The sequence below is a fragment of the Myripristis murdjan genome, chromosome 17 (genome assembly GCF_902150065.1).
Source record: "Myripristis murdjan chromosome 17, fMyrMur1.1, whole genome shotgun sequence".
Taxonomy (NCBI): Eukaryota; Metazoa; Chordata; class Actinopteri; order Holocentriformes; family Holocentridae; genus Myripristis; species Myripristis murdjan.
In genome coordinates, this window is record NC_043996.1 from 16,666,500 (window position 1) to 16,690,900 (window position 24,401).

The 24,401-nt window shown below is 41.9% G+C and overlaps 1 protein-coding gene across 5 annotated transcripts; it reads right to left on the minus strand.

The window, feature by feature from the left end:
* Nucleotides 1–70: 70 nt before the first annotated feature.
* On the minus strand, nucleotides 71–24,061 carry tcf3a (transcription factor 3a). 5 transcript variants are annotated; one of them, XM_030073722.1, is made up of 20 exons: nucleotides 23,523–24,061; nucleotides 20,268–20,364; nucleotides 19,765–19,837; nucleotides 14,792–14,865; nucleotides 14,554–14,626; nucleotides 13,798–13,838; nucleotides 13,404–13,536; nucleotides 12,910–12,959; nucleotides 11,344–11,443; nucleotides 10,795–10,913; nucleotides 10,515–10,665; nucleotides 10,319–10,377; nucleotides 10,122–10,200; nucleotides 8,273–8,349; nucleotides 7,911–8,084; nucleotides 7,615–7,726; nucleotides 7,300–7,432; nucleotides 3,844–4,088; nucleotides 3,254–3,400; nucleotides 71–3,045 (listed from the first exon to the last, which is right to left on the minus strand). In XM_030073722.1, the coding sequence occupies exons 2-19, from the start codon at nucleotides 20,319–20,321 to the stop codon at nucleotides 3,261–3,263; spliced, it is 1,887 nt and encodes a 628-aa protein (XP_029929582.1). In that variant the 5' UTR covers nucleotides 20,322–20,364; nucleotides 23,523–24,061; the 3' UTR covers nucleotides 71–3,045; nucleotides 3,254–3,260. The 5 variants fall into 5 exon arrangements, with proteins under 5 accessions (XP_029929582.1, XP_029929583.1, XP_029929584.1 ...); XM_030073723.1 differs by having other exon boundaries at nucleotides 7,911–8,081; nucleotides 13,798–13,839; nucleotides 14,552–14,626; XM_030073724.1 differs by lacking the exon at nucleotides 3,844–4,088 and adding an exon at nucleotides 5,908–6,146 and having other exon boundaries at nucleotides 7,911–8,081; nucleotides 13,798–13,839; nucleotides 14,552–14,626.
* Between the last annotated feature and the right edge of the window lie 340 nt (nucleotides 24,062–24,401).

The window sequence follows — 24,401 nt, forward strand, 5'->3', positions numbered from 1 at the left end:
GAAATTCATCCCTCATTACAATATTTTCCATTTAGTTAGGAGTTCAAAAAAAAGACATTGGAAAAGGGTGTATTTTGTTATTCAAAATGGCACATTTATTGCTACATTACTGTTATATACACGACAGTTCTCAATATCTACTTTATATATAAAAAATAGGAAACTGGAGGCACTTTGAGGACATAGCCTACATAGATGTTGTCCCCAAACATGAGTGAGACAGTGAGTTTTGTAGCAGGTTATCTGTTGTGGAGGACAGAGAGGGACAAAGTTTGTCCACTCCCCTGGACAGAAAAAATAAAATTGGAAAAAAAAAATACCAGGTGTGTTTTGAAAATGAAATTCAATGGATACTGTAGTCATCTTTCTCGTACGTAAAAGAAAAGTAGCAATGTATAGTAGCAATTTTCCATTTCTGTTGAAGAGCACAAACTCTGGGAGAGAGCTAAATAAGTGACAAGAGGAAAATAATGTTTGGGGCTAGTCCATGGGGGGGGCGGGGGATATTTGTGATCATGAAACAAAATGACAAATAGAGGTAAACCAAATACTGTTACATATCAGTATCAGCTTACAATGATAAAGCTGATGAGGACATATACCGCTGTACATATAAATCAATGCACATGCCAGTCAAGGATGAAATTATATTTCTTTAACAAATTCAGTACATAATAGATGAGAAATTTTAAGTACAGTTTTCAGCGTCACATTATAGTCAAAGTTGTAGACGTAAGGTTCTCCATCAACTTACTACATCTAATGACACAAGCAGACACTGAAGTGTTCAGTGTCGTCAATGAGTGTAATTCTTCATTGAGATGTGCTGAGACATTGTCAAATGTTACCCAAGTAAATCTTTTTTTTTTTTTTATACATCTGTATTATAAAAAGGTACAACCTATAAATCCTCAAATGCAACATCATCCACCGTGTAGCAGAGAAGTATTCAGGCACTGGTGAGTAACCATTATCAAAACTCCCAAAGTCAGGAAAATGACTAAGGCCACCCTTTTTGATTCATTTTTATGCTTCATATGCAGTCATAATGAAACATTGAATTATGTGGCAGATTGTGCAGAATGACCCTTCCTCACAATAACCAACAATTTCATTAGGGAACTGGACACCGGTTAAAGTGGGAGGGAGGTATGCTGAAGGACAAAATAATCTTCCATGTACTCAGTTTTTAGCGAAATTATATACCAGGTTATGTCTTGCAAACACCGGAACACTTCAATTGTAACTGGCCCGACAGTTTTTTTTTGTTTTGTTTTTCTTTTGTTGTTGAAGCAGGCTTTCAAAGAAAATAATTACCACAATTGTGTGATGTTACAGCCAGATAATTTCAACATTTCTAAACAACTAAGCACCTGGCACAAAGTGCTCAGAATGACAGAACACACCTCACTTTGTTCCTGGAGTCTAAATTGAGAGTTGTCTTACATTTAAACAATGTAAACAAAAAGAAAAAAAAAAGCATTCCAAAAGTAAAAACTCATACAACTATCTTACAAAGTAAAAAATAAAAATAAAACTTTAAAAAAAGAAAACAGAACGATAAATCAATTCTACAAAAAGGAAGATCCTTACAAACAGGCTTTGCAGTTGTTCAATAGGGGAAAAACAAACACCAAAGGCTCTGTTTATACTACAGAGCAACAACCAAAAAAAAAAAAAAAAAAAATATCAGTCAATGGCAATTAGGTGAAGTCACCAGAAGGTAGCAATAACACTCGTGATCCCTTTCAATACTCATCTACCATTTCCATCTTACTTTTCCAGCAAAATGTAGTTTACCAAAATACAGACTGCTCTGAGTCTTACAATAAGTCTTCATATTTTGTTACCTGGACATGTGAGTTCACCATATTTGTAAGAAAGAGTCTTCAGCCACGATGACAGGGCCAAGCTGATGTGACACTGGCTGCACTCAAGGCCGAAGGTGCGCACTGCCTACACGTCCACACGCTGTGGCCGACGGCAAGGCAGCCGGTAACTGACTTCATGACAGTGAACGATGATGTGAGGACCACTTCCTGTTTGCTTCAGTCCACTAGCAGTCTTGCAAAAGGATGCTTGAGATGACAGTGTCCACCACCATGTGACTCATCATCATCACTGCAGATTCTGCATTCATTATGAGTTCTTGCTCATGTGTGAGTGGGTGGCAGATCCCTCTCTGGCAGTCTTTCCATTCCATTTGCATGGCAGTGACATAACCGATAGATGTACTGGACTTGGGCATAGAAGGCTGAGGGATCCGCCATTTGAAAAACAAAAAATAAAAATACCCACCACGTACATAAAGTCAGTGACTGTGGCACCTTTTCAGCCACCAATAAAAAATAAAAATACAGCCAAGAATTACCAGCATACCAGCAAGAGGAGTCTGTCCTCTGACTGTCCAGTCCTTTAAATGCTGTTAGCATAGCTGGAAATCTCCAACCTACCTTTGTATTTCAGTCATATGAAAGAAAAATATGATAATGATGGCCATTTTCATCCTACCAAACACTATGCATTAAGCCTACAATTAGGCAAATGTTCAGACATAGGTATTATTCAAACATAATATATAGTCAGGTGTCCTCTTTGCTTGTAATGAATGTAAGACCTCCTTTTCAGATGGGAATGCCAAATAACTATCCAAGGATACAAATCAAAACTTTGCTCACAAGAGCAATTGATCCAAAAGTCCTATTTGATCCAAACAAGTTTGCTCCCAACATGTAAAGCAACTTTTTAAAAATGTCTTACAAAAACATGACCATTAGACATAAACTCCATATGTCCAATTTTCACCGTCTCCAAACCAGTCTCCTCAGTTCAAGGTTTTGTTATGGTAAAGACTCATTAAAATTTTCTCTGTGTGAGTGTGCTTGTTACTCTTGTATTCATGGTCAGGAATGTGGCCACCTGCTTTGTCAGTGATGAGGTGTGTGTGTTTGTGTGTGCTTTCCTTATGCTGATTTACACACACTGAGATGCATGACAATAATAGATTAAGGCCACGTGTTCTAAGGGCTGTACAATCAACAGGAACTGGAAGAGAAGTGAGAAAAAAAACACAGTGAGTGTCTTTTAATACAATTACGACTCCCAAGTAACTTTACAGAACAACTTCAAATATATATGGTCTTGATTTGTTACATAAACTTGTGGTTTATTTAAGAGCTGCTTACTGGTGATACTGGTCCCCATTTACATGCACCAAAAAAAGCCCAATGAAAAGAGTCTGCAGCAGACTGACCTGAGAATTACATATGGCTCACAGGGTTGTGTCCATCGCCCCCCAGACCAGGGTGGCCCCCTCCAAGCTGCATCTGGGGGTCCACACCAGACACCTTCTCCTCCTCTCTCCTCTTCAGGCAGGCAGCCTTCGGGTTCAAATTGCGCTCTTAGAGAAAAAGGACACACAGGATAAAACATCATCGAGAAGTAGATAAACAACTTTACTTCATTATGTTGTTGCCTTGAAACAATTTTGAATGGACAGGTAAGTCGATAAACAAACAAGGATAAAACACAAAAGGAAGAGAGCTAGACAGGACAGTGAGTAGTAGTGATGACAACTGCAGGAGTTTGGCAGAAAAGCAGGAATATACTTCCTCCACTCCTTTCCCTTTCTTCCTCATTCTCTCTTTTTTTTTCCAAGAGGAAAAGGGAATGGAAAAGGCAATGGCTAGTGCAAGTGGAGGTGAGAAAGTGAGGACAGAGAAACATTCCCGCTGGTGGTTGGACTCTGTCCCCCTTTGGCTTTTGTCCGGTTGTGGTGAGAGATGTTTGGCTGTTTAGGAGGATCAGACTGACAGGAAGATGTTCCTGTATGGGCTGACCTACCTCGCACCTGCTTCTCCAGGCCCAGTATGACCTGGACAGCCTGTTGCAGGATGATGAGCTTGGTCTGGGCCTTGTCGCTCTGGAGGTGGACCTGACACATCCTGCCCAGCTCTCTGAAGGCCTCGTTAATGTCACGCACACGCACCCTCTCCCTAGCATTGTTAGCTAGGCGGCGCTCACGCTCCCTCTGCTCCTTCTCCTCTGCAGTCAGGTTCTCATCAGTCACCGAGACAACGCTGCAGCTGCTGCCGGGAGGAGAAGGGGGTTGGAAGGGCTGGTTAACACACCCAAATCACAACCCTTACTGATCCTACTCTGAGGGTTTTACCAATAGGTACTGCTGTGCTGGTTAAAAGATTCTGGATGTATTTTTTCCCTTAACAATAACGCAGGAGAATCCTACTGCCTTTACTTGGAACGTATTTATCTTTCGTGAATTTGTGTCTGTCCAAGCATGCAAAGTTACAGCTTTTAGACGAGGACAAGACCGGTGGAATTGCTGAGGGAAGATTCCAGTGGAGCGGTGCTGCGTTGCAGGAGAGCGAGCGGAGGGGTGGAAATCAAGACATGCCTTTCTTGGATCTACAGTATCTGCTGCTGAAGACAATTAATTACCCTTTGAAAAATAGTTCATATTCTAGTCTAACAGAGAATAAACTAATTGCCAACAAATGTTTTTTACGAATTCTTGGCAGACACTTAAGCTGATCGAACTCTTTGAAATGTCGCGGGTTCCTTTGCTGCACTGAGTTAGATGCCGGATGTATGAACTGATGCCAAGATCAAATGTTTGATGCCAAAATGAAACATTCCAGTTGAATTGGGCCCAGGACTGACAATTTTATCCTGGAGTCTAACCAACTTAAATATGGCAAAGGTTTTTCTGGTCATTGAGGTCCAGGATTGAAGTTGAGGGGATATGGGGACTGTCCAATAGGATGAGAGAATTATGAGGGAGGAGAGAAAGAAAGGGAGAGAGGAAGCAACACCCTCTGCCAGGTACAGTGCACAGACAAGGCCACGAAGAGAAAGCCAAGGAGAAAGAGATTGGAGGCATCGTGTTAAATACATCAGCAACAGGAGATGTATTTATCTGAATGTGAGGAAGAGTAGGTCACTGCTGCCATCTGCAAAAAGGAAAATGAGAGGTGTGGGGAGAGAATGAAGAAATGGAGAAGTTTGTACAGAAAACAGGGCAGCGAAATTTAGGGGTTAACATTTGAAAGGTCAGGACATGCAGCACAGAGACACTGCAACAAGGAAGTGGAAGGCAGGTTAATAAACATGACGACAGACAGCCCCTCCTTTCATGTTAACCTTTGTCTTGTTCTATATGGTCAGTCTGCAGGAAAAGGTGCGAGGAGTCCCAGTAAAGAGACAACTATACTAGGTGCAGAAGTAATAGCATCAAGAGGAAAGGACATCATAACTCAAGGGAAGAGAGACAGGCTACAATGTAGTCTCTTCCAACAAATCAAAAAGGTAGTTTCAAATCTATAAAGGTGAAATAGCTTCTTAAAAATGTCTTGAAGTTTGATGCAGCATTGGTTAGGAAAAGCACAATGAAGCAAAAGTGGTAAAAAGCAAATGAGGGGACAAAAGATGTAATGTTAATCCAGTTAAGGGTGAGGCAGAGAGACATGTAAGCATCTTCACAGTGGAGACAGACAGCCAATTGTAAGACTAGGCAACACATACTACATCAGGACATGCAGTAGTCTGCAGTCCTGTATGTGTGACCTGAAGAGCAAAATCTTGTAGGATGAACCAGAGAATGGGCAAGTCTCAAAACAGCCAGACACAGCTTCATTTCTCATTCCCTTCTCCTAGCTTTGTCGATCTTTTAAAGTCCAAGATGGAGCAAAAAGAAAAAAACACAACACTTTTCTTAGTGTCATCATTAAGTTGCCATTATTTTTTATCATAATTATTATTTTATTATTAAAGGATCTAACTACTAAATAACAGGAGATACAGGAAGCAGAGAAGTGAAGCCATGTGGGAGTTTTGGATTATAAAGGGGCCCTTCCCCTCCTCCTCCTTTCTCCCTGGACCACCACTGACCTCGAACTTGCTGCTCCAGGTTGAGTATAACGTTAACAGCCTGGTGCAGTATGAGTAGTTTGGTCTGCGGTTTCTCATTGCTCAGATGGAGCTGACACATGCGGCCCAGCTCCTTAAAAGCCTCGTTGATGTCCCGCACACGAAGCCGCTCGCGGGCGTTGTTTGCCACCCTCCGCTCTTTCTCCCGCTCAGCCTTAACCTCGATCGGCAGATCCTCATCTTCATCCTCATCATCCCGACTGGCGAAGAACCAAGTGAAATGACAGATGAAGGGGGGAGGAAACAATAATATGGATACGCTTCACTGGAAATTACTTCCCAATGATGGTGTGCAGTCAGTTTTTTCCTACTCCAATCAAGTCTCCTGCTAAGCTCTAAATAAAAATCAAGTCTAACAAGGCCAAAAAGACTTAAAATACTCATATTCAAAATGGTATAGTAATCTGGCTCCAACTTCTCTTCAAAAAACATCTATTTACACTCATAAATTATGAAGATGTCAGCTAGCAATTAAATAGCTGATAAATCTTTGACCAATTCATTCTATTTAAAATAAAAAAGAAAAATAAAAACAAATCAATCTTATTAGAAATCACTTTTGCAATTAAATTTGGTATGTCGGAGTCAAGCTTTTCAAAGGTAGAGTGTAATTTGCTGAGTGAGGGGTACTTAGAGGATATGTGTGAGCTGAGTAGACAGGTAGTGTAATTGGGTTTTCCAAAGAAATTACAACAAATAAGGCGTGTCTTCACACTTAAAAGTGTGAAGATTATCTGACTAGGAAGACGAATTGTCAAATTCCCACTAGCTGAGGGGCATGTAAATAAATTTAATTTAAGATGATGAATATCCACTAGTGATGAAATATTTGTAAGATAATTTAAGCCTATTTATGACCTTCAGTAACATGCAACCATGCAGTGTTATGTTTATTCACTGAATCCAGTTGCATTTCATTCTCACATGACTAAACGCAGTCTTACTCTGCTCTAAATTCTGATAAAGTGGAAGAAGGTAAAGGAAAAGCTCCTTACTAGGTAAATCTCTAAAAAACATAAAACACAAAAAAGTGGGCACATTATAACAGCCTCACTATAAATTCAAATGGAAACCACAGGGCCACATTACAAAGTCATGCCTAGGCAGAAACATATTTATGTCCATAACACCAAGCATAAGTTAATTTGAAAAAAAAAGAGCTAAATATTGGGTATCAAAGTTCTATCCATCCACTGAAATTGGTGACTAATAAAAAATAATGTAAAATAATTAGAAAAAAAATGTAATTTCCTGAGACATATGATACTCGAGACTATGTGACCTGAAATCTGATCATGTGCAAGTAAGTAGGAATAAAAATATTCTGCCCCACATGAGGGGGGTTTTAGACACCTTGTTCGAATGCGGGCCTTTAAGTCTTTTTTCTCATCCTCAGACTTGTCAGGAATGGAAGAGTTCTCATCGTCCTCCTTGTCCTCTCGTTTGATATCATTGGCACTGGAGCGGGATATGCTACCGGGCAGGCCTGGGTTGAGAAGAGAAATAAAGTCAATGAGCAGTGACATGTAACAGGACAAGTACACAACCAAAATGTTGTGAAAGCCACACACAATAGACCTGTCCTGATAAAGTTACAAGCAAGTCTGAACACTCCAAATGGCTTGCTCACTGCCCGAAATGAGTGAGCACAGTCACTGATAGACTCACCAGTAAAACCTTCAGGCTGAGAGCCCGGCTGGACTGAGGAGGGGCCATGGTGACCATGCAAAAGTCCACCACTAGAGGGCACACCAACAGAGTCTTCATGGTGACTGGAAACCTGTAAGACAGTGATTTAACATTAACATGGATTCAGTCATCTTTTTAAAAATACATAATGCTGGCATAATACAGACAATATCACAGTGATACCCTCCTCATTCTCTGCCTACATGCACAAGAAATCTCAAACCGATTCAGTCATTTGCTGCTAGCTTTCCAATTCCACCATTCATTAGTCTCACCAGTCCAGGCAGGCGACTGGCCAGTCCCAGCCCTGCGCTGTTGAAGGCGGGTGGTAGTCCTATGCCAGACGAGAGCAGGCTGTGCATGTCAGCCAGTCCTGGCCCTCCCTGCCCACTGGCGTGACGCTGAAGAACATGGATGGCTTCCTCCAGACGGTCCTCCATTTTGTTCTGCTGTGGAAGTGGAGGAAGAACAACGAAAAAAAAAGTGTGGCAGCAGATGATGCGTTTACAGCAATAATTAGCCGACGTCTTTCACTCCTCATAATACTGGTGGATACATGACTCCATTAAATATAGGCCAAAATCTTCTGTATGATTATCTCATACAGAATAGACAAAAATAAGACATCTTAACTCACCAGGGCCTGAATTCCACCCTCGAAGTTTGGAGAGGGTGTCGCCTGGCCAGAGGACCTGGTCCACTGGGATGCAGAGCCTGGAAAAAAGCAGAATCAAAGACATCAGCCAGATATATTTGCCCTTGTTGATCAGGTGAGCTTGTGATCAACTAAAAAAAACAAACATTCAAACATTACACCACATTATATGGTTTTACTGCAGTACTGTAATAATCTCCAAAAGAGATATTCTCTTTTCACATGCCCACCTCCACAGGAAGATCAGGGCTGTTTGTCAGCTACAGACAGATACTTGTCTTACTCAGACCCTACGAGACAGATGTTTGCTGTCACTGGGCCTTTGAGTTCAATGATCTCCCTACTCACTATGCCAGCCTGCTGTTTTTTTTTTTAACTTACACCCCTAAAATATTCTAATCTCTGACATACAAAAAAGGGAGAGGGTCTAGTTCTCTCTAGTGTTGTAAGTAAATCAGCCTGTTTGGCTTCACTGCTTTGACAAGAAGTGTTAATGCCACCTAAGGTTTTCATCCCAGAGCCCTGTCGAATGTGGTTGTACAAGGGTACACCCATCAATTATGTGCAAAACACAGGCTCATTCAGCTTCAGTCTATACATTGTGTGCACCTGACTAAGCAGAAATGTAGAACATTTTTACACATTTTATTAAATTACAAGAACTGAAAGACACTTTCGAAAGGAAGAAGGATGTGTTCTCTAACACCCAGGAAGCCTTAATATGAGCTTCTACCATATACACACAGATTATTATGTGTTGAATACAGTTTGCATAAAACTCAGAATGTCAAACATTTACAACATATTAATCTTCATGCTTCTAGCTAATGTGACCGAAATATAAAGATATAGATAAATATATAGATCAAAAAATGAAATATGGAATATAAATGTGTTTTCTATACTTTGGCTGATGTATCAATCAAACCCACAAATGCAAGCTCATTTTCTTTCTTTAGAATTATTAGCATCAACTTTATAAATATATTTTTTTCTTGTCTTGTGCTGGCAGCTGTGATTCATATATTATGCACAGTAAAAATGATTGAGAAAGGTGTACAGAAGCTTGTGATTACCTCAATCTTAGACTTACTATAGAAACAATTAAGTTATAAAACAGCAGAAAAAATTAACTCTCCACCCATTATTTCTACTTTCTTCCCTTCCACTCTTTGTCTTTGTGTGTGCCTTTAAATGCTAGAGGAGGTAAAGTCATGTATAATGTGGCATGGTGGATTATGCCATAAAAATGATACTTATGTCATTTTGTCAGTCTGTACTGGCTACAAAATTGTTACATGAATCAAAAATGAATAAAAATGTAACTAAAAATGCGAGTGTGCCAATGTAGATACATCCTTGACTTTGGAATCTTGGAGGGTTTCATGAATTAGATCAGAAGGTTTTTTTTTTTTTTTTTTTTTTTTACAACCAACTCACTGCTAAATCAGATGACTTCAATGACATGGTAAATGAAAGCCCAGCATAGATACAGTCATGCGTCGTATCAGAAGTAATACGCTACACAGATGCTATTCATACAGATCATAAGGAAACTTATACACAATGCTGAGTTGATGCAAATTCCTAAAACTAAAATAAAATCAGTATTTCTACTTAAAAATGCTTTAGTTCCACTTTTGTCCCAATAGATGGAGCTACACTGTCACTGTGAACCACTCAGGCTTAGTCATAATGGAAACAATGTACTTTGCAAAGATTTTATCATTCCCCTACACAACAGGAAAGACCCAGTAATGAACAAAACAAAACTATGACCAGCTAAGTGACCTTGAGGCCTCGGGAAAAATGACTACAGCTACATACTCACCGGACATGGCCTGGGGGGAGCCGGAAGGTGTAGACGGAGATGGAGGGAAGGCGCTACTGTTTGGGTCTGAGGGGTAGATCTGCACACAAATTGTTTCTCAAATTTAATATACTGTTATATGGAAAATGTAAAGCTTTTCTCATGTCAAAGCATTTTGAGAAAGTCTGCTTATTAGAAGGTGTTTTTAGACTACTTACAGATGCAAGCGCTTTTCCAATCTCATCGCCTGAACTTCCTGGGGCTGTTCCCCGATTGGCTTGTAGAAAAAACAATGCAGATCCATTTGCATTAGAACCTGTGCCTGATCATCAACTCTGCTATGTGACATTACTGGATGAGAGCAGACACAGCACTTTTATAAAGAGACAGAGATGGGAGAGATGGTGGGTTTACCCATAATAGTGTCAGCACCAGTGATAGGGGGTGTGTGGTTGGGGACTCCGTAGCTGCTGGAGCCAGAGTGGAAGCCAGAGGGATGAGTCCCGTTCACCTCGCTGCCATGCAGGGGGTAGTTTTGGGGGGAGAGGGGCAGTGGCTGCCGTTTCTTAGAAAGAGACACACCCAGTCAAAGATTTTAAAACGCACAACCAGACAGAGGCTTTCAAAGGTGCATTAATCACAAAGTGTCAAAAACCTCATTATGCCTTATCCAAAGTGTGAAGGCAGAGCTCACCAGTCTGTCTTGGGGGTTGATGCCAGGGAAGGGACCATGCTGGCCCAACACAGCAGAGTAACCAGGCTGAACCATCGACCCAGCAGAGCCCCATGGATCAGGGGTGGGGTGGAGGCCTTCTGTCAGGGGGCATCCAGGGGAGGAAGGGAGGGGGGGCGAAGGTTGGGGCAAGAGGGGTAAGAAGGAGGAGGGCGAGGGATAACCAGCCACAAGAGATAAAAGACAATGAAAGCCACATATGAGACATGTCACATTATTGTGATGACTTCATTCAACCATGATGCACCAGTCAGCACCCGGGCACTACAGGGTGTTGTACTGGCATACAAGCTTAGCACCCAAGCTTCCATGGACTTAAGGATATGACTGTGAACTCTTTCCAAAAATATTGTCCATGTAGAGAAATTTCCAGGTTGTTATCTACATGTGCAATAGGATTGGCCACACGTACACATAGATTTGACAATAGTTACTCATCAGATATGATAATCTGAACAAAATACAAAGAGCAATCAAAGATCTTGGAAGGTATAGCTCATATCTACTTACCTTGCATGTAGAAAGATGATGGGTAGACATTTCCTGGCTTGGAAGCAGGATACCCAGCGCCATCTCTGTTAAAATCCTCTCCTGAGGCTGATGCATACACCTATAGATCACACACAGAAAAAAGGAGGAGTGAATCTTCATGTTTAAAAGCTAGAAATTTTCCCAGCAAGCACTATGTTCATAAACAAGCTTCATAATAAAGTATTTTACAACTGATTCATCTATTATATAGATGATATTCTTGTGTCCTTTCTGAGATACTCGGCCTCATATAAGCCCTTTGTGCTCATATAAGCCCTTTGTGGTCAACTAGGAGGTTCACCACAAATGATTTTTTCCTTTTAAGTTTAATTTTTTACATAAAAAATAAATTAATTAGAATGTGATCTTGACCAAGTGAACTTTTCTTTCTTGAGAAAACAGTCAGAAAAAACCCAGGCACCACATGCCTGATTTGACACAGCTCTTCTGTGTTCCTGGACTAAAACCCATTTTTACTACCTGATTTTACTACTTAATTCAATAAACAGTCTGCTCCAACATTTTAGCAGACTGGAGCAGTGAGCATTATGCACTGGATGTGCAGTGTCAGGGGTTTTCTTAGACTCTTTCTAATGTCTTGGAGTGGCTTTTACATATTACCATCTTAAACAGAAACATGCTGAGAATGGTTTAGAGATACATAATTCAGACTCTCTACACAGCGAGATGTGGCCATAGAACAGGAGATGCAGTTGGATTTGGCTTGTCTTATAATGGGTATAAAGAAACCAATGTTCTGAATCACCATACACTTCTCAATCAGGACTATTCTGCACAAAAATCAAGTATCAAACTATGCGTCTGAAAAACTCAAATCCAAATGGACTGAAGTTTTCTTCTGTAATTTGATTAAACAGAGAGAGAAAGGAGAGGAAAGAGAGGGGAGAGGAGAAGAGGGAACGGAGAGATGCACTCCTAATTACTGAACCATCTGCCGAATCCTGGACGGCAGCCAACTCCACTGGCAGCTGGGATAGAGGGATGGGGGAGGGAGAGAGAAAGGGGAGGGCTGTTGTTCGTGGTAGCAGGGGGAGGAGGCGGTGGAGGGAGGGGGGTATAGAGGAGGAGGGATGGGGGGAGGAAGAAACGGAGAAGAGGAGGAAATAGGGTGCCCAGAGAGCAAGGGAGGGAGGGAAAAAAAGAGGTGGAGTAAGAACCATCAAACCCCACTATGTATTCCCTTCAGTGATCTAACAAGTATACTTGGCAGGGGGGAAGATATGTGGCTATAAAATAAAGGGCCTACAAATACAACACACTATAAATACACACTGCAAATGAGTGACTGGGTGAATGAGTGGCTCTGTATTTTTTTTTTTTTGCCTCGGCAGCGTAGACACACAGCTGTAGGAGCTGGATGTCCTGTATGGCAGCTAGTCTAATGCTTTGCAAGCCAAGGAGAGGCTTAAGATGCCAACTGGAATGTGAAAAGGGGTGTAATCTGTGCACATGGGCTCCCATGGACTGACTGCAAGGGCTGAGATATAGTTTGGGGCTGCAGCAGAATTGGATGTTAGTACTCACCGAGGAGGGCAGGCCAGGGGGCACCTTCCTGATCTTTTTTGGCTGAGGATCTGAGGGGAGGGAAAGGGAGAAAGAGAGGGAGAGAAAGAGCATACACACATCTTAAGTTGTGGCAATACAGCCTATATAATGTACCGATAAATGGCTTCATTTGTGCAGCTCCTTTCCCTCTGTCCTGCTGAAGGAATCTACCCATGTGTCTTTATGACTACTCATTAATTCCTAATCAAAAGGTATTTTAATGTGATGTTTATCAACACCTTTGCTGTTTCCACACTGGGCTCTCACGCTGATGGTCCTCTATTCATGCTAAGCAGAAGTGAGATTTCTCAGAAACTTTTTTTTAAGCCTAAGTAGGAGAAGTGGCGCTACGCATGGATGTAAATATAAACCAGAACAAAGAAAACTCTCACTGACATGTAACAGCCCAGTTTACCATAGTGCACTGCAACATGTGTTCAATAATGCATATCGGTAGTCCTCTGCTGTCTTACCCATGCTGTCTTGTGGAGGTCTCCTGCGAGGGTTGGCCCCCTGATAGGGGTAGAACTGGGAGTTGGATTTTAGGCCAGACGGGGAGAGGGCATCAGGACTGGGCATGGGCATCTCATTGGGCATAAAGCCCGGCTACAGAGGGGGGAAAGGAAAGGACAAACTCAAAGAACTGTAAAGGAGAGGAATAAGGCAGGTAATTGTGAAAGCAAATGGTGCATGATATAGGAAAAGATATTATGCACTGAGAGCTGATTTCTACATTTGACAAGTAAGATTAATTTTGTCTAATTATAGTGACTTATTACAGACAAGTATGAGAGAATTTCAAAAAGAGAGCAGCAGAAGTGGAGATGGCAGAACACCTGCCTATCCGACTGTTTTTTTTTTTTTTACCTGTGATACAAACGAAGAGTATGGTCCTCGCTCAGGCTTCCCTGTTAGCATGAGCGAAGAAAATAAATCAGGTCAACATAAAAATAATTGAGCTTTTATGCCAATATTAAATCACAATCCCTTTTCCAACTGGGCACCTCCCATCTGCAGCAGTGAATGTATAGGATGTGTAGTATTTATGGCTTTGGACAGCAAAACAACAACAAATTGGCCCATTATAAACGGTTCAGGGGAAATTGTGCCCAATCTACCCCCCCACCTACCTCCTCCCTTGACAGTTCAATTGAGGAGAGCTATAGGCCACCGTAATCCCAAGGGAGGGTCCTGTTTGTGCATGGATGCCCTTTTACACAACCCTACCCCCCACTCTCCCAACACGCAAACTGCAACACACACAAACAAAACCCTCCCCCCACCTCATCCCTGATTACCCCACTCTCCTCATCCATTGCCACCTAAGCACAAATATGGATTGCCCCAAAGTGGTGCATCAGTGTCTAACCTGTGAAAGGTCTCTCTCCGTCTCCACACACACACACACACACACACACACACATCATTCTTTTGGTTCAGTCACATAGTCCATCAGTATTCACTTGTGTATTTCAATATGTGTGCTCTCCTCCATATTAAGGGGTATTATTGGTGCCATGGGTCCCAGTTGCCATTGATTTAGCTAGGGTTTAGATTAGAAGAGTGTGTGTGAAACTATGCTGTCTAAGACTCAACAGCTTAGTTGAATTTAAACCTCCTTACCAATCCCTGGTCCAAATAAGGGGGCAGAGGCAATGCCCTCATGATCATTGTAAATAGCTCCCTCTCCATAACCCTGAGGGGAAGATAGCAGAGGCTTTAGGAACATAATTAAAATAAAGCCTGTTATTAAGTTACTGAATCATCCAGCATTAAGAGGTGCTTCACTGAGGGACTCTGAGCTCAGTAACATGACATGTACATGACCAAGTTCAATGTGCTCGGCGAGGTGCAGCCTTACCCGTGCCTGGCTGAAAGAGGGACTGTTCTGCTCTCCCGGTCCCCAGGGACTGGACCCGCTCCCCTCATCTATACCTGGAAGACAAAGACAAACTGGGTTAGGCCTATTAAGCGTTCAGCGGCAGACACATTTAACATGGTTTTACACATCGGCTTTGCAAAACTATGAGTTCAGAGAGCTGCAAAGTTGACCTGCTTTGATACAGGTTTTTCCACGCGGTTCAAAGTAACCTCCATCGAAGAGCTTCACTTCACAACTCACACAGAGACAGCATAGTGACAGCGCTGTCACATAGCGTGGATATGAGCTGTAGGAAGTTTGAATAATTAACACCCAGTATGAAGCTTCCAGAATCATCCTCGACATTCTTCATTCTCCCACTCCACTCCTTTACATTTTCCATGGCAACAGTCATTCATAGCCCATCCATTCTCTCACATTTGGCCTACACCTTCCCCCTAACACAGACCAAAGGCCTCAAAACTGACACCCTTGACACATGTTATCCCTGGCCAGAGCACTGTAGCTTTCAGAGAGGTGAATGTGATTGAAAGGAGTGTGATTTTAAAGATTGGTGAAGCAGAAATTCCTGCCTGTCCCCCTTCTCTCAGTCTCCTCTCGTACTGCAACACAGCATCTCTAGGGGAAAGCTGAAGCTTAATTGCGTACTGATTTGCATAATTGTGCATATTAATGAAGCTCGGCTCTATGAATATTCATATTTTTGTTTTGTTGTCTAATTAAAAAGCGGAGAGGGGAGACGGGAGGGGGGAGAGGCGGGCTAGAATCATGACAGGATCAGCAGTAGAACAGAATGATGGGTCCAGAGCGCTGAGAGCTGCTAGATTGCCGTGACAACTGTGATCTATACACATGACACCAGTGGAATAAGAGATGAAGGAGACAATGTCTTGTTCCCTCTATATGGCTGACTGTCACTCTCCATGTCAATCAAAGAAGAGAAAGAAAAAGCACAAACCATTCATTTCAGTTGTAAATCATCAGCACTCGAGCCCCAGAAAAGAAAAAGCTCCAATTCCACGTTTTGCATTTGTGACTTCGCTACCCTTTTTATTTACATGTTGCTACAGATTGGTCCTTTCAAAAAAAAGGAACTGACTATGCATGAAAAGTGAATTGTGTTTTCAAAAAGCCTGCGTAACCTATTCTATTATTAAGGACTGTTTGCGTGTGTGTTTTGTTTTGATGTTTTGCTGTTTTTTTTTCTCCTTTTCCTCTGCTTTTTCCTTTTTGTTTGACATGTTTATGAGTGCACAATCTGTACTGGCATCCTTTTCCTGTGATGGATATATTGTCAGTTAAACAAAAAAAATAATAAATAGAAGAACTAAAGGGCTCTGGAAATTAGACAGTCCAACAGCCAAAAAAATTAATATGTATAAAAACAAGTTGAACGGGCTTTTCCTTTGGGGTTCACTGTAATGGAGTGAAGTTGCCACATTTCAACGACCATGCTTCCCATTTTAATGAATTCAGTGCCATGCACCGTACCCTAAACTGAGCAGACTGAAGAATGTGAGTAAGAAATGAACATGCTGTATTCTTTTCCCCTCTTTGGGAAGACTGACAGGTTGAAGGAAACAGAGACAGAAACCTGAACTGACACCATTCAGTTCCACAAAAGCACATTTATAATAGTAAGCTCTGCAGGTAACAAGCTCCACAACCCTGCCTGGACAGGAATACTTTTTCCAAGGAGGTATCGAGGGAATTGGGACAGGAATCAATGGATGACACAGAAGGATTCACAAGAGGGTCAACAAGTGAATTCACAATTGAGGGTACTAAAATTAGTAAAAGGACAGATGTCTAGGATAAATGGGAGAGTGGACGAATGAGAAATTAGTAAGAAAAATAGCCTCAAGAACAAGATGCTTTTACTCTGCCTTAAACTGAGCTTATCTGGGGGAACAACTGAAAGTAAATGAGTAAGAAATTAACATCTTTTATATCTATATATCTAAATATATCCTTCCATCTATCTATATACACATATACTGAGAGAGACAATGTACTATATAATGAATATGCATATGTAAGTGCACAATTCCCTTCATAGAGACTGATCTAGTGACAGACAAATGAAGGGCATGATAGAAACACTAATTTGAGTAGAATCCATCATCAATCATATCATCAATCCTGTTAACTACATTGAAATGTTAACCCCCCCCCCCCCAAAAAAATGTTTTGTGAATGACAGTCCTAACAGCACATCACCACTGCAAAGTGCTGCCCAAAGGAGTGAATTTCACAACTCCAGTAAAAAAAAAATGTAAAAGTTTTAAATTAAATTGCCTTTTAGATCACTCAAAAACAAGTATGCTAAATTATCCTTCTCTGAATTATATTTTATAAGTTACAGCCCAGCACAGAACAATATGACACAGAATCTAAGTAAGCTTTTAACATGGTTCATGAGACGTGTCAAGACCAAGAGTACTACACTACTCCGGGAGACTACCAGCACTGGGGAGTGAAAACTGTAGAGAAGAGTGAGTAAGGCCAGACAAATTCTCTGGTGAACCCCAATGCTGTTCTCCTCCCATCATACAACGCCCCTTTAAGCATGGCTAGTCTATAATTACACAGGAAGAGATACTGGAAACAGACAGCCAGCCTGAGTCATAGACTTCATGAGCAACTCATGCACATACATTGGCTAAACTTGCAGACATGTCTTAGTTTTTACTGGGATACTGCCCCAGGCACCTATAACCAAGTGTGTCTTTTTTGTCTACACACACCTTCTTCCTTCCCCTGGCAAAGTGAGTCACACAGACACAAAGCATGATGTCATATCAAGTCTCAAGAGAGTGAACACCATAAATGAAATACTGAACAATGTACAATAACACAGGCCTTGATGTATTAGCTTGTGACTCACCGAAAACAGACTCAACATAGTGGGCACCAGTGAGACATACAGGTTTTGTTTGGATGTAGTTCACATCTACAATGACAGGAACCCATGTTCAGATAGCCCTTTTGTATGAGTAAATGTCACCGTGCTCACTCCGTATTATGTAAAGCACTGTGGGCCAGACATTCTGATTTTAAGAGCAAATCTAATGATGTTCACTTTTGGATTTTAGGTCTGAGCGACTTAGGACATCTGTTTTTGAAAAATGGAACCTTCATGCAAATTCAACACTCCTCCCCTTCTGCATTTAGGCCCCATACCGAGGTTTAAAAATACATTGCAGAATTTTCGGTTTCTGGTGACCAATAAATGAAAGTACACTGGCAATTAGTTTAGCTGACTGCTAGTTAAAGGGATCTGCAGATCTACCGGGCACATGCGACCAGGGCAGAGATGTTATCACTGCTGTGGGCTCTTAGAAGTTCCCCTTGGCCACACATGCCAAACAACTTCAACCCCCACTAATCCAAACCTTAATCATGGTGGGGGGAAAATGACATTTAACTGACTCCATAAGGACAACACATGGCAGCTGCTCTACAGACTGCAGGAATACCATAAAAACAGCTGAATTTATTTGAAACCAATCATCACGTAATCATACAGACAGCACAAAAGCATCGAATGCCTGGGAAAACACACCATGTGGCAGATTCCACATAATCAACCTAAGATTTTGCGTCCTAAGATTTTAGGTTGATTAGTTGTGCACTGTGAAGTGCGGGTTTTCACAGTGAAATCGTACCCTAATCCGCATATGCTACCGGACTATCCAGCAGTTTTGCTCATGCCGATCCCATTGTCACAGGATCTATTGCGCATTGTGCATCCCTGCGCTAAAGGCTAAGAGACAATACGATGAGCAGCCGTTGGATTGATAACAGCAATGTGCCTCTTTTGTAAGCATGCACCTTTCTGCCACAAAAGAACATCTAAGTGGCCCTCAAGTGAATAGAAGAAACAGAGCCCCCCCATATCCTCCCCCACTCCACCCAGTCATCGCTTGCCTCGTGTTTCATCTTTGCTTCAATATCCTGTTTCATTTCTGTTGCTACCTGAAAGACCAACTGCACTTCTAGAGGTATTAGAGTGGTAGAGGAAGGGTTATGAAGGGTGAGGGGATCTTTTAAGAGGAGGGACAGAGATGGAAAAATGAGGATGTTTTCATGGTATACGATGGCAATATAAGAGGACTCGGAGATATCATGAAAAAGAGGAAAAGGTCTGATATTGAGGAAACATGGCCTGTTTATAACCAGCTGGATGCATCTCTCAAAACTGACTGCGCGGGTTAGGTTGATGTTGAGGATAATGGCTCTAGCTGAAAATGAATTATGTGTGCAGGAAAAGTAGGGTGCGAGATTGCAGGACATGGGAATACACTTTTTCACAACGTAAGCAGTGGAGATTAATTGGGCTGTTCCCATCAACCCCCACCCTCTGCCTTTGTCCTCACACCGCCAGTATATAGTGATTGAATGGCAACAGCTGAGAAGGTGAGGGAAGGGACACCTGCGAAGCGAGGGGTAAGGGATGAGAAAGTGTTGGGGAGATGACGCCTGATCAACACAACACAACACAACACGGCATTCGTTCCTGAGGTTGTTTTCAATGATCTGTGATCTTAAAAGTCACTCCATCGATGCCATGAATAAGGGCAACAATATCCTCTTCTATTACCATTCAAAACACCACCAGTGAATGGAGGTGAGATTGTGGGACTAGAGGGAGGGGCTGCTGAAAAACACTAACAGCCCCTCACTGCCATGCTGTACTGTCAAGAGATATACTGGGGACCATTACCAAGCAATAATAGTGTTACAACAGTAGCTTCAGGTGAGAGGAAGAAAGGAAAAAGTGAATTTATTTTCTTGGTGATAATTCTTAACTGACACTGATGGCAAGAAAGAGAAAATGATTCTATTACAAAGGCAAAGGACAAAAGAAAGAAAGGTGTCAAAAGAAGTGGCTTATCTCTCTTAGATATAAGGGCAGCAATTATTCTTGTCTCGATAAAACAGGGCCTTACCTGAACCTCCAAACTGACTGCTCGCAAGAGTAGTCGGCCGGTTCTTCCCATTTGAAACTGGTGGCGCAAACATCTGAAAAGGAAGAAATGGAAAAGTAAATAAACGACTGCTATTGCATCTAAGAGTTAGTTGTATGTTAGCTTTACTTGTGCAAAGGTTGATTAGCTGCCAACTCAAACTATCCAGTAAAGATTTAGGCAACAGCTTCCACTGGTGAGAGGCAGTCTGTGCATTCCAGCTTTCACTGAGTCAGTACTGAAAGTAAAGTGACGCACAACAACAGTCTAACAGAAAATGAGGATGATTTATGCCTGGGAATCTTTCAAACCCTCAGCCTGACACATTCCCGGACAACCTGGCATATTAGTTCAGCATTCTTAATGACTCGTCAAGACTTTTGGAAAGATAAAGTGAAGGCCTTGTCATGTCATTCTGTGAGCATGGCAGGAATTGTATAGGATGTATACTGGTCAAAGTCAAGCATTCTTTAGAGACATCTTACCGCGCTAAAATCCAGCAAGTCGCTGAGCTCCTTGTCTGTTCCCACTGCAGCCATTCTCTGCTGCTGTTCACTTGGCCCTTTCAGTCTCAGCAAGTGACTGCAGGCAGAGGTAAGGACAGCATGAATACATTTTGCCCACTTGTGAGATGGTTAACTAATCTGACTGGAAAAGGCACATAGTGGATGATGATTCAAATGCATTCAAGCTGCTCGTCAAGATTGCGACAGCCCAAGAGGCAAGTCAGTTAAATGACGCTGGTGGGTAGGCCAACACACCTAACCTTACAAACCGCTCACTCAGCTTTTCAACAACATTTGATGGATTCAGGTTATCTGTCTGCCAATAATATTACTGAGTACTTTATGCCTGCATCAAAGGAGAGAGAGCGTTCAGGTGCCACATTCTTGCCTGGGGTTCAATCCACACTAATACCTTTTCATTTTGAAAACACCGTTTTAAAACTAAAATAATCTTTGTCTACACGAGCGTTTTAGCACCATTTCATAAATAATCTTCGTCCATACTAACATGCCTGAAAATGCCTATCACATGACCGTTCACGTACACCGGCATGCACATGCCAGAGTGAACAGGAAGCAAACTGCAGGTAGGCTGCTCAGTTGTAGAAATACTTCGGAGATGAAGAGTAATGGCAAAAAGTAAGACAAGAGATTTATTTGTTTGAACCGATGATCAGGTCAAACAGTTATTAAAAGTAACACGAGTATAAGACGGTCAAGGCAGCGGAAAACAGAGATTTTAAGTTGTCACAAAGCAAATACAGCAACATATCGGGAGGCTAACACGGGTATCTGTGTCACTGTTTTTCAACCCATCCAGACAACAACGCCATTCCGTAATTTTCAAACTAAAACGGGATCAGCCATGTTTCCAAAATCCTTCATTATAGAGGTTCAAAAATGCTGGAGTAGTGAGGACGCTAGGCACAAACGTAGCTAAAGTTAAGCATTTTAAAAACAAAAACGTATTAGTGTGGATGTAGCCTGATGCTATCACACTGTATTGACCAAATATCCCAGTTTGTGCATAATCCAAGCAGAAGTAGGGCTCTCCCGGCTAGCCCACTTCTAACATGTGTATCTGAATTATGACCAATTGTTAAGCCGCAAGGCCGCACTGCACCCCTCCTTCCTCAGCCCCAGGGCTCAGGCTGCTTCCTCAACCTCAGAAACCAACCTGCTTCAACACCTCTTTTCACTGAAACTTCAAGAGTAACGACATAGCATGTTGTCTGAACTCACAGATAGGCATTTCTTGATTATCCCTTGTCAAAGCAAATGCAGCCTTTGTGTATAAAGTGAGTTAGTTGGTTTCAGTGTTAAGAATTAATTCAGTGAAGAATGGAAAGGCCTTAAGATACCAAAAGCAGCACAAGTGTACTCTGTAATATAAAACAATTTGTTTGGATCCTTGTGTTAATGAGACCACTCTAAAACATGACCTCAGGTACATACAGGAGATCAGGGAGATGATTTCACTGTTACTACATAAATAGCTCAGTTTCATTTTCAGGGCATGACTGGTGATTCGCTTTTAGTCTAAAATAACCCAATGGAAACAGGAAAAGCCAATTCAAGGCATTTAGTCAAACACAGACTCTACATAAAAAAAATGAGTTTAGATATCACCAGTGTTTTGTTTGGCAATGTGTTGAGTGAGTGGTACTTTTGCCAGCGAGAACTGAATACTGAAACAATCACCATTCAACAAATAAGTCGGTCCATTTGTTTCCACTCCCTTCTACACATCAGACTCGAGTTGAATTCTCCAAAACTGTATCCCAGCCTCAAATGTCCTTTGAACTAGCTCAGATGAGAAATAACAGGGGGAAAAAAAGTTTTCCCAGCTACTGTCCTCCGCCCCATGTGTTCCAACTATTTTTGATTTCATCGAGGACAAAGGGATAAAAACAAAAACTATTTTGTCACCTTGAGCAGTGATAGGTGAGATTTATCATAATTTTAAAGGAACGGGTAAACTCAGGATGCAACCACCAATTTCTAGCCTAAAAATAAAGAAACCTAATGTAAAGAGCAGCACAACACTGCACTCAGTGTTTAATAAGCAATGCAGTAACATTATATTTTTTAAAGAGTAAAGAGAATCATTTTGTTTTTTGTCCATCGAGCAAAACACTGCTTGTCAGTAAATTGGCCTGCAATTTCTGTCTCATTGGGCTGAGGTCAAAATGGGGGAGAAATGTTTAGCCCCTCCTAACAAATGGAAGTTACATACGCTTGTCTTAAGCACCCCCCACCTTCGGCCTGCCCAATTGGAGAAAAGTTTTTTTTTTTTTTTTTTAATCCACAAATAACAATTTAGCCGAGAGTATGCGCCAAGTGGTGTCCAAAAGGGACGTCTATTATTGTGATGAAAACACAGTTGTTTTCATGACTCATCGATAGGTTACATTGAACAAGGCTTTAAAAGGACCTAAAAACCTGTTGCCTGCCCCTCACATCGAGCAGGAGAATGGGCCACCTCACTGATGAACACAAAGACTCAGGCCAGCAAAGTTTCAGACGAGTGGCCAAAACACAACCAAATACACCAAACCATGCAATTTCCCTCTAATTGCTAATTAAATTGGGCCTAACGTTACGAGCAACGGAGAAAAAAAGCGGTTTTAGCACCAATTTTCCTGCTTGTTTATTTGGTTGTTGTTGTTGTTGGGAGTTGCTGGTGGTGTTGGCGTAAAATAACACCCATATCCTTTGTAACCACTGCAGGATTTAATACGACAAAATTGCGACTTCTCATGGTGGTTGCAGTTAAGCGGGCTGCAAAGGTGAAACTACAACATTTCGTATAACAGGTGGAGGAGCTTGTCATCCCGGGCCGAAATCGTTAAATGTCGTAAAAACAATTCAACAACCTCTACGTGCGGTGCTCAATGCATTTCTCGTTTCCAACACAACACACCGGCGATGCCAAAACCCCTGGAACAACTCAGTGAAGTCAGTCTGGTAATATGCTAATGTGCTGAAACGTTATAGCCCATTGAAGTGAACAAAGAAGTCTTTTCCCCCACAAGCTGCAAATACTACTCAATAACACTGCCAGCTCGCCCAGGCCGGACGAAAATCCAAGACCCCGCTTTTCCCGGCCGTGGCACTCAATACAACTTGGGCGATGCGCTGAAAGTTGATTAATACTCCAATAAAAACGTGACAGACAGTTTCTCTTTGGCATGCACACGCTTAATAAAAACGCATATTTGCCCACACGTTTACCTGGATTCAATTATCTGGCATCCAACAGAGGGAAATGAACGCCTGGAGTAGAGAGAAAAACAAAGTTGGGGATAGGATCCTTCCCCGTGGTCCGGACCGTGGGCTTGATGAAGATGAGGAAAGACAATATGAACCACTCCTCCGCCGCCTCGTCTCGCCGTCGTCTTCGTCACGAAATTGAAACAGTGTCTCTCGACGGAACCATAACTCTTGCGTTAGTCCGTTTTCTTATTGTCGCCGAAATTGTAACCATTTCATTTTCCTAGTAGACATTTTAACAGCCTCCACATTGTCGGTCTCCAACGGAGTATCCCTCCGCAGCACCAGCCTACGAGAAGAGATGGACGCTAAAACATCAGCGGTGTCCAATTTCAACCGAGCGAAGAAACCGAACGAGGCGGATTTTGATTGTCACTGAATTGATGAATTTATCACCTTAGATACTGCGAAACGACATCAGGTTGCAGCTACGGGTAAAATGCTGTATTATCTGAGTAGCAAACCGCGGGGATCTATGTCGACTGGCGGATGAGGACAGCGGAAAGCTCAACAGACTAGTGACAGACCAGTGCAAGATGGAATGATAATATCGGGGCGGAGGGCCAATTGGATACGAGGAAATTTTGATTGGCATGTGGAGCGTCCAATTATGTTTCAGCATTATTCCTTAAAGAACCCTCGTTTTGCCCACGGGTTGCATTTTAATTTTGTTCTGAAATTCTGCCTGAGCTACAAAAAAACGGGCATGAATTGTGTATGTATGTTTGTGTGTGTGTGTGTGTGTGTGTGTGTGTGTGTGTGTGTGTGTGTGTGTGTGTGTGTGTGTGTGTCTGTGCGTGTGTGTGTGTGTGTGTGTGTGTGTGTGTGTGTGTGTGTGTG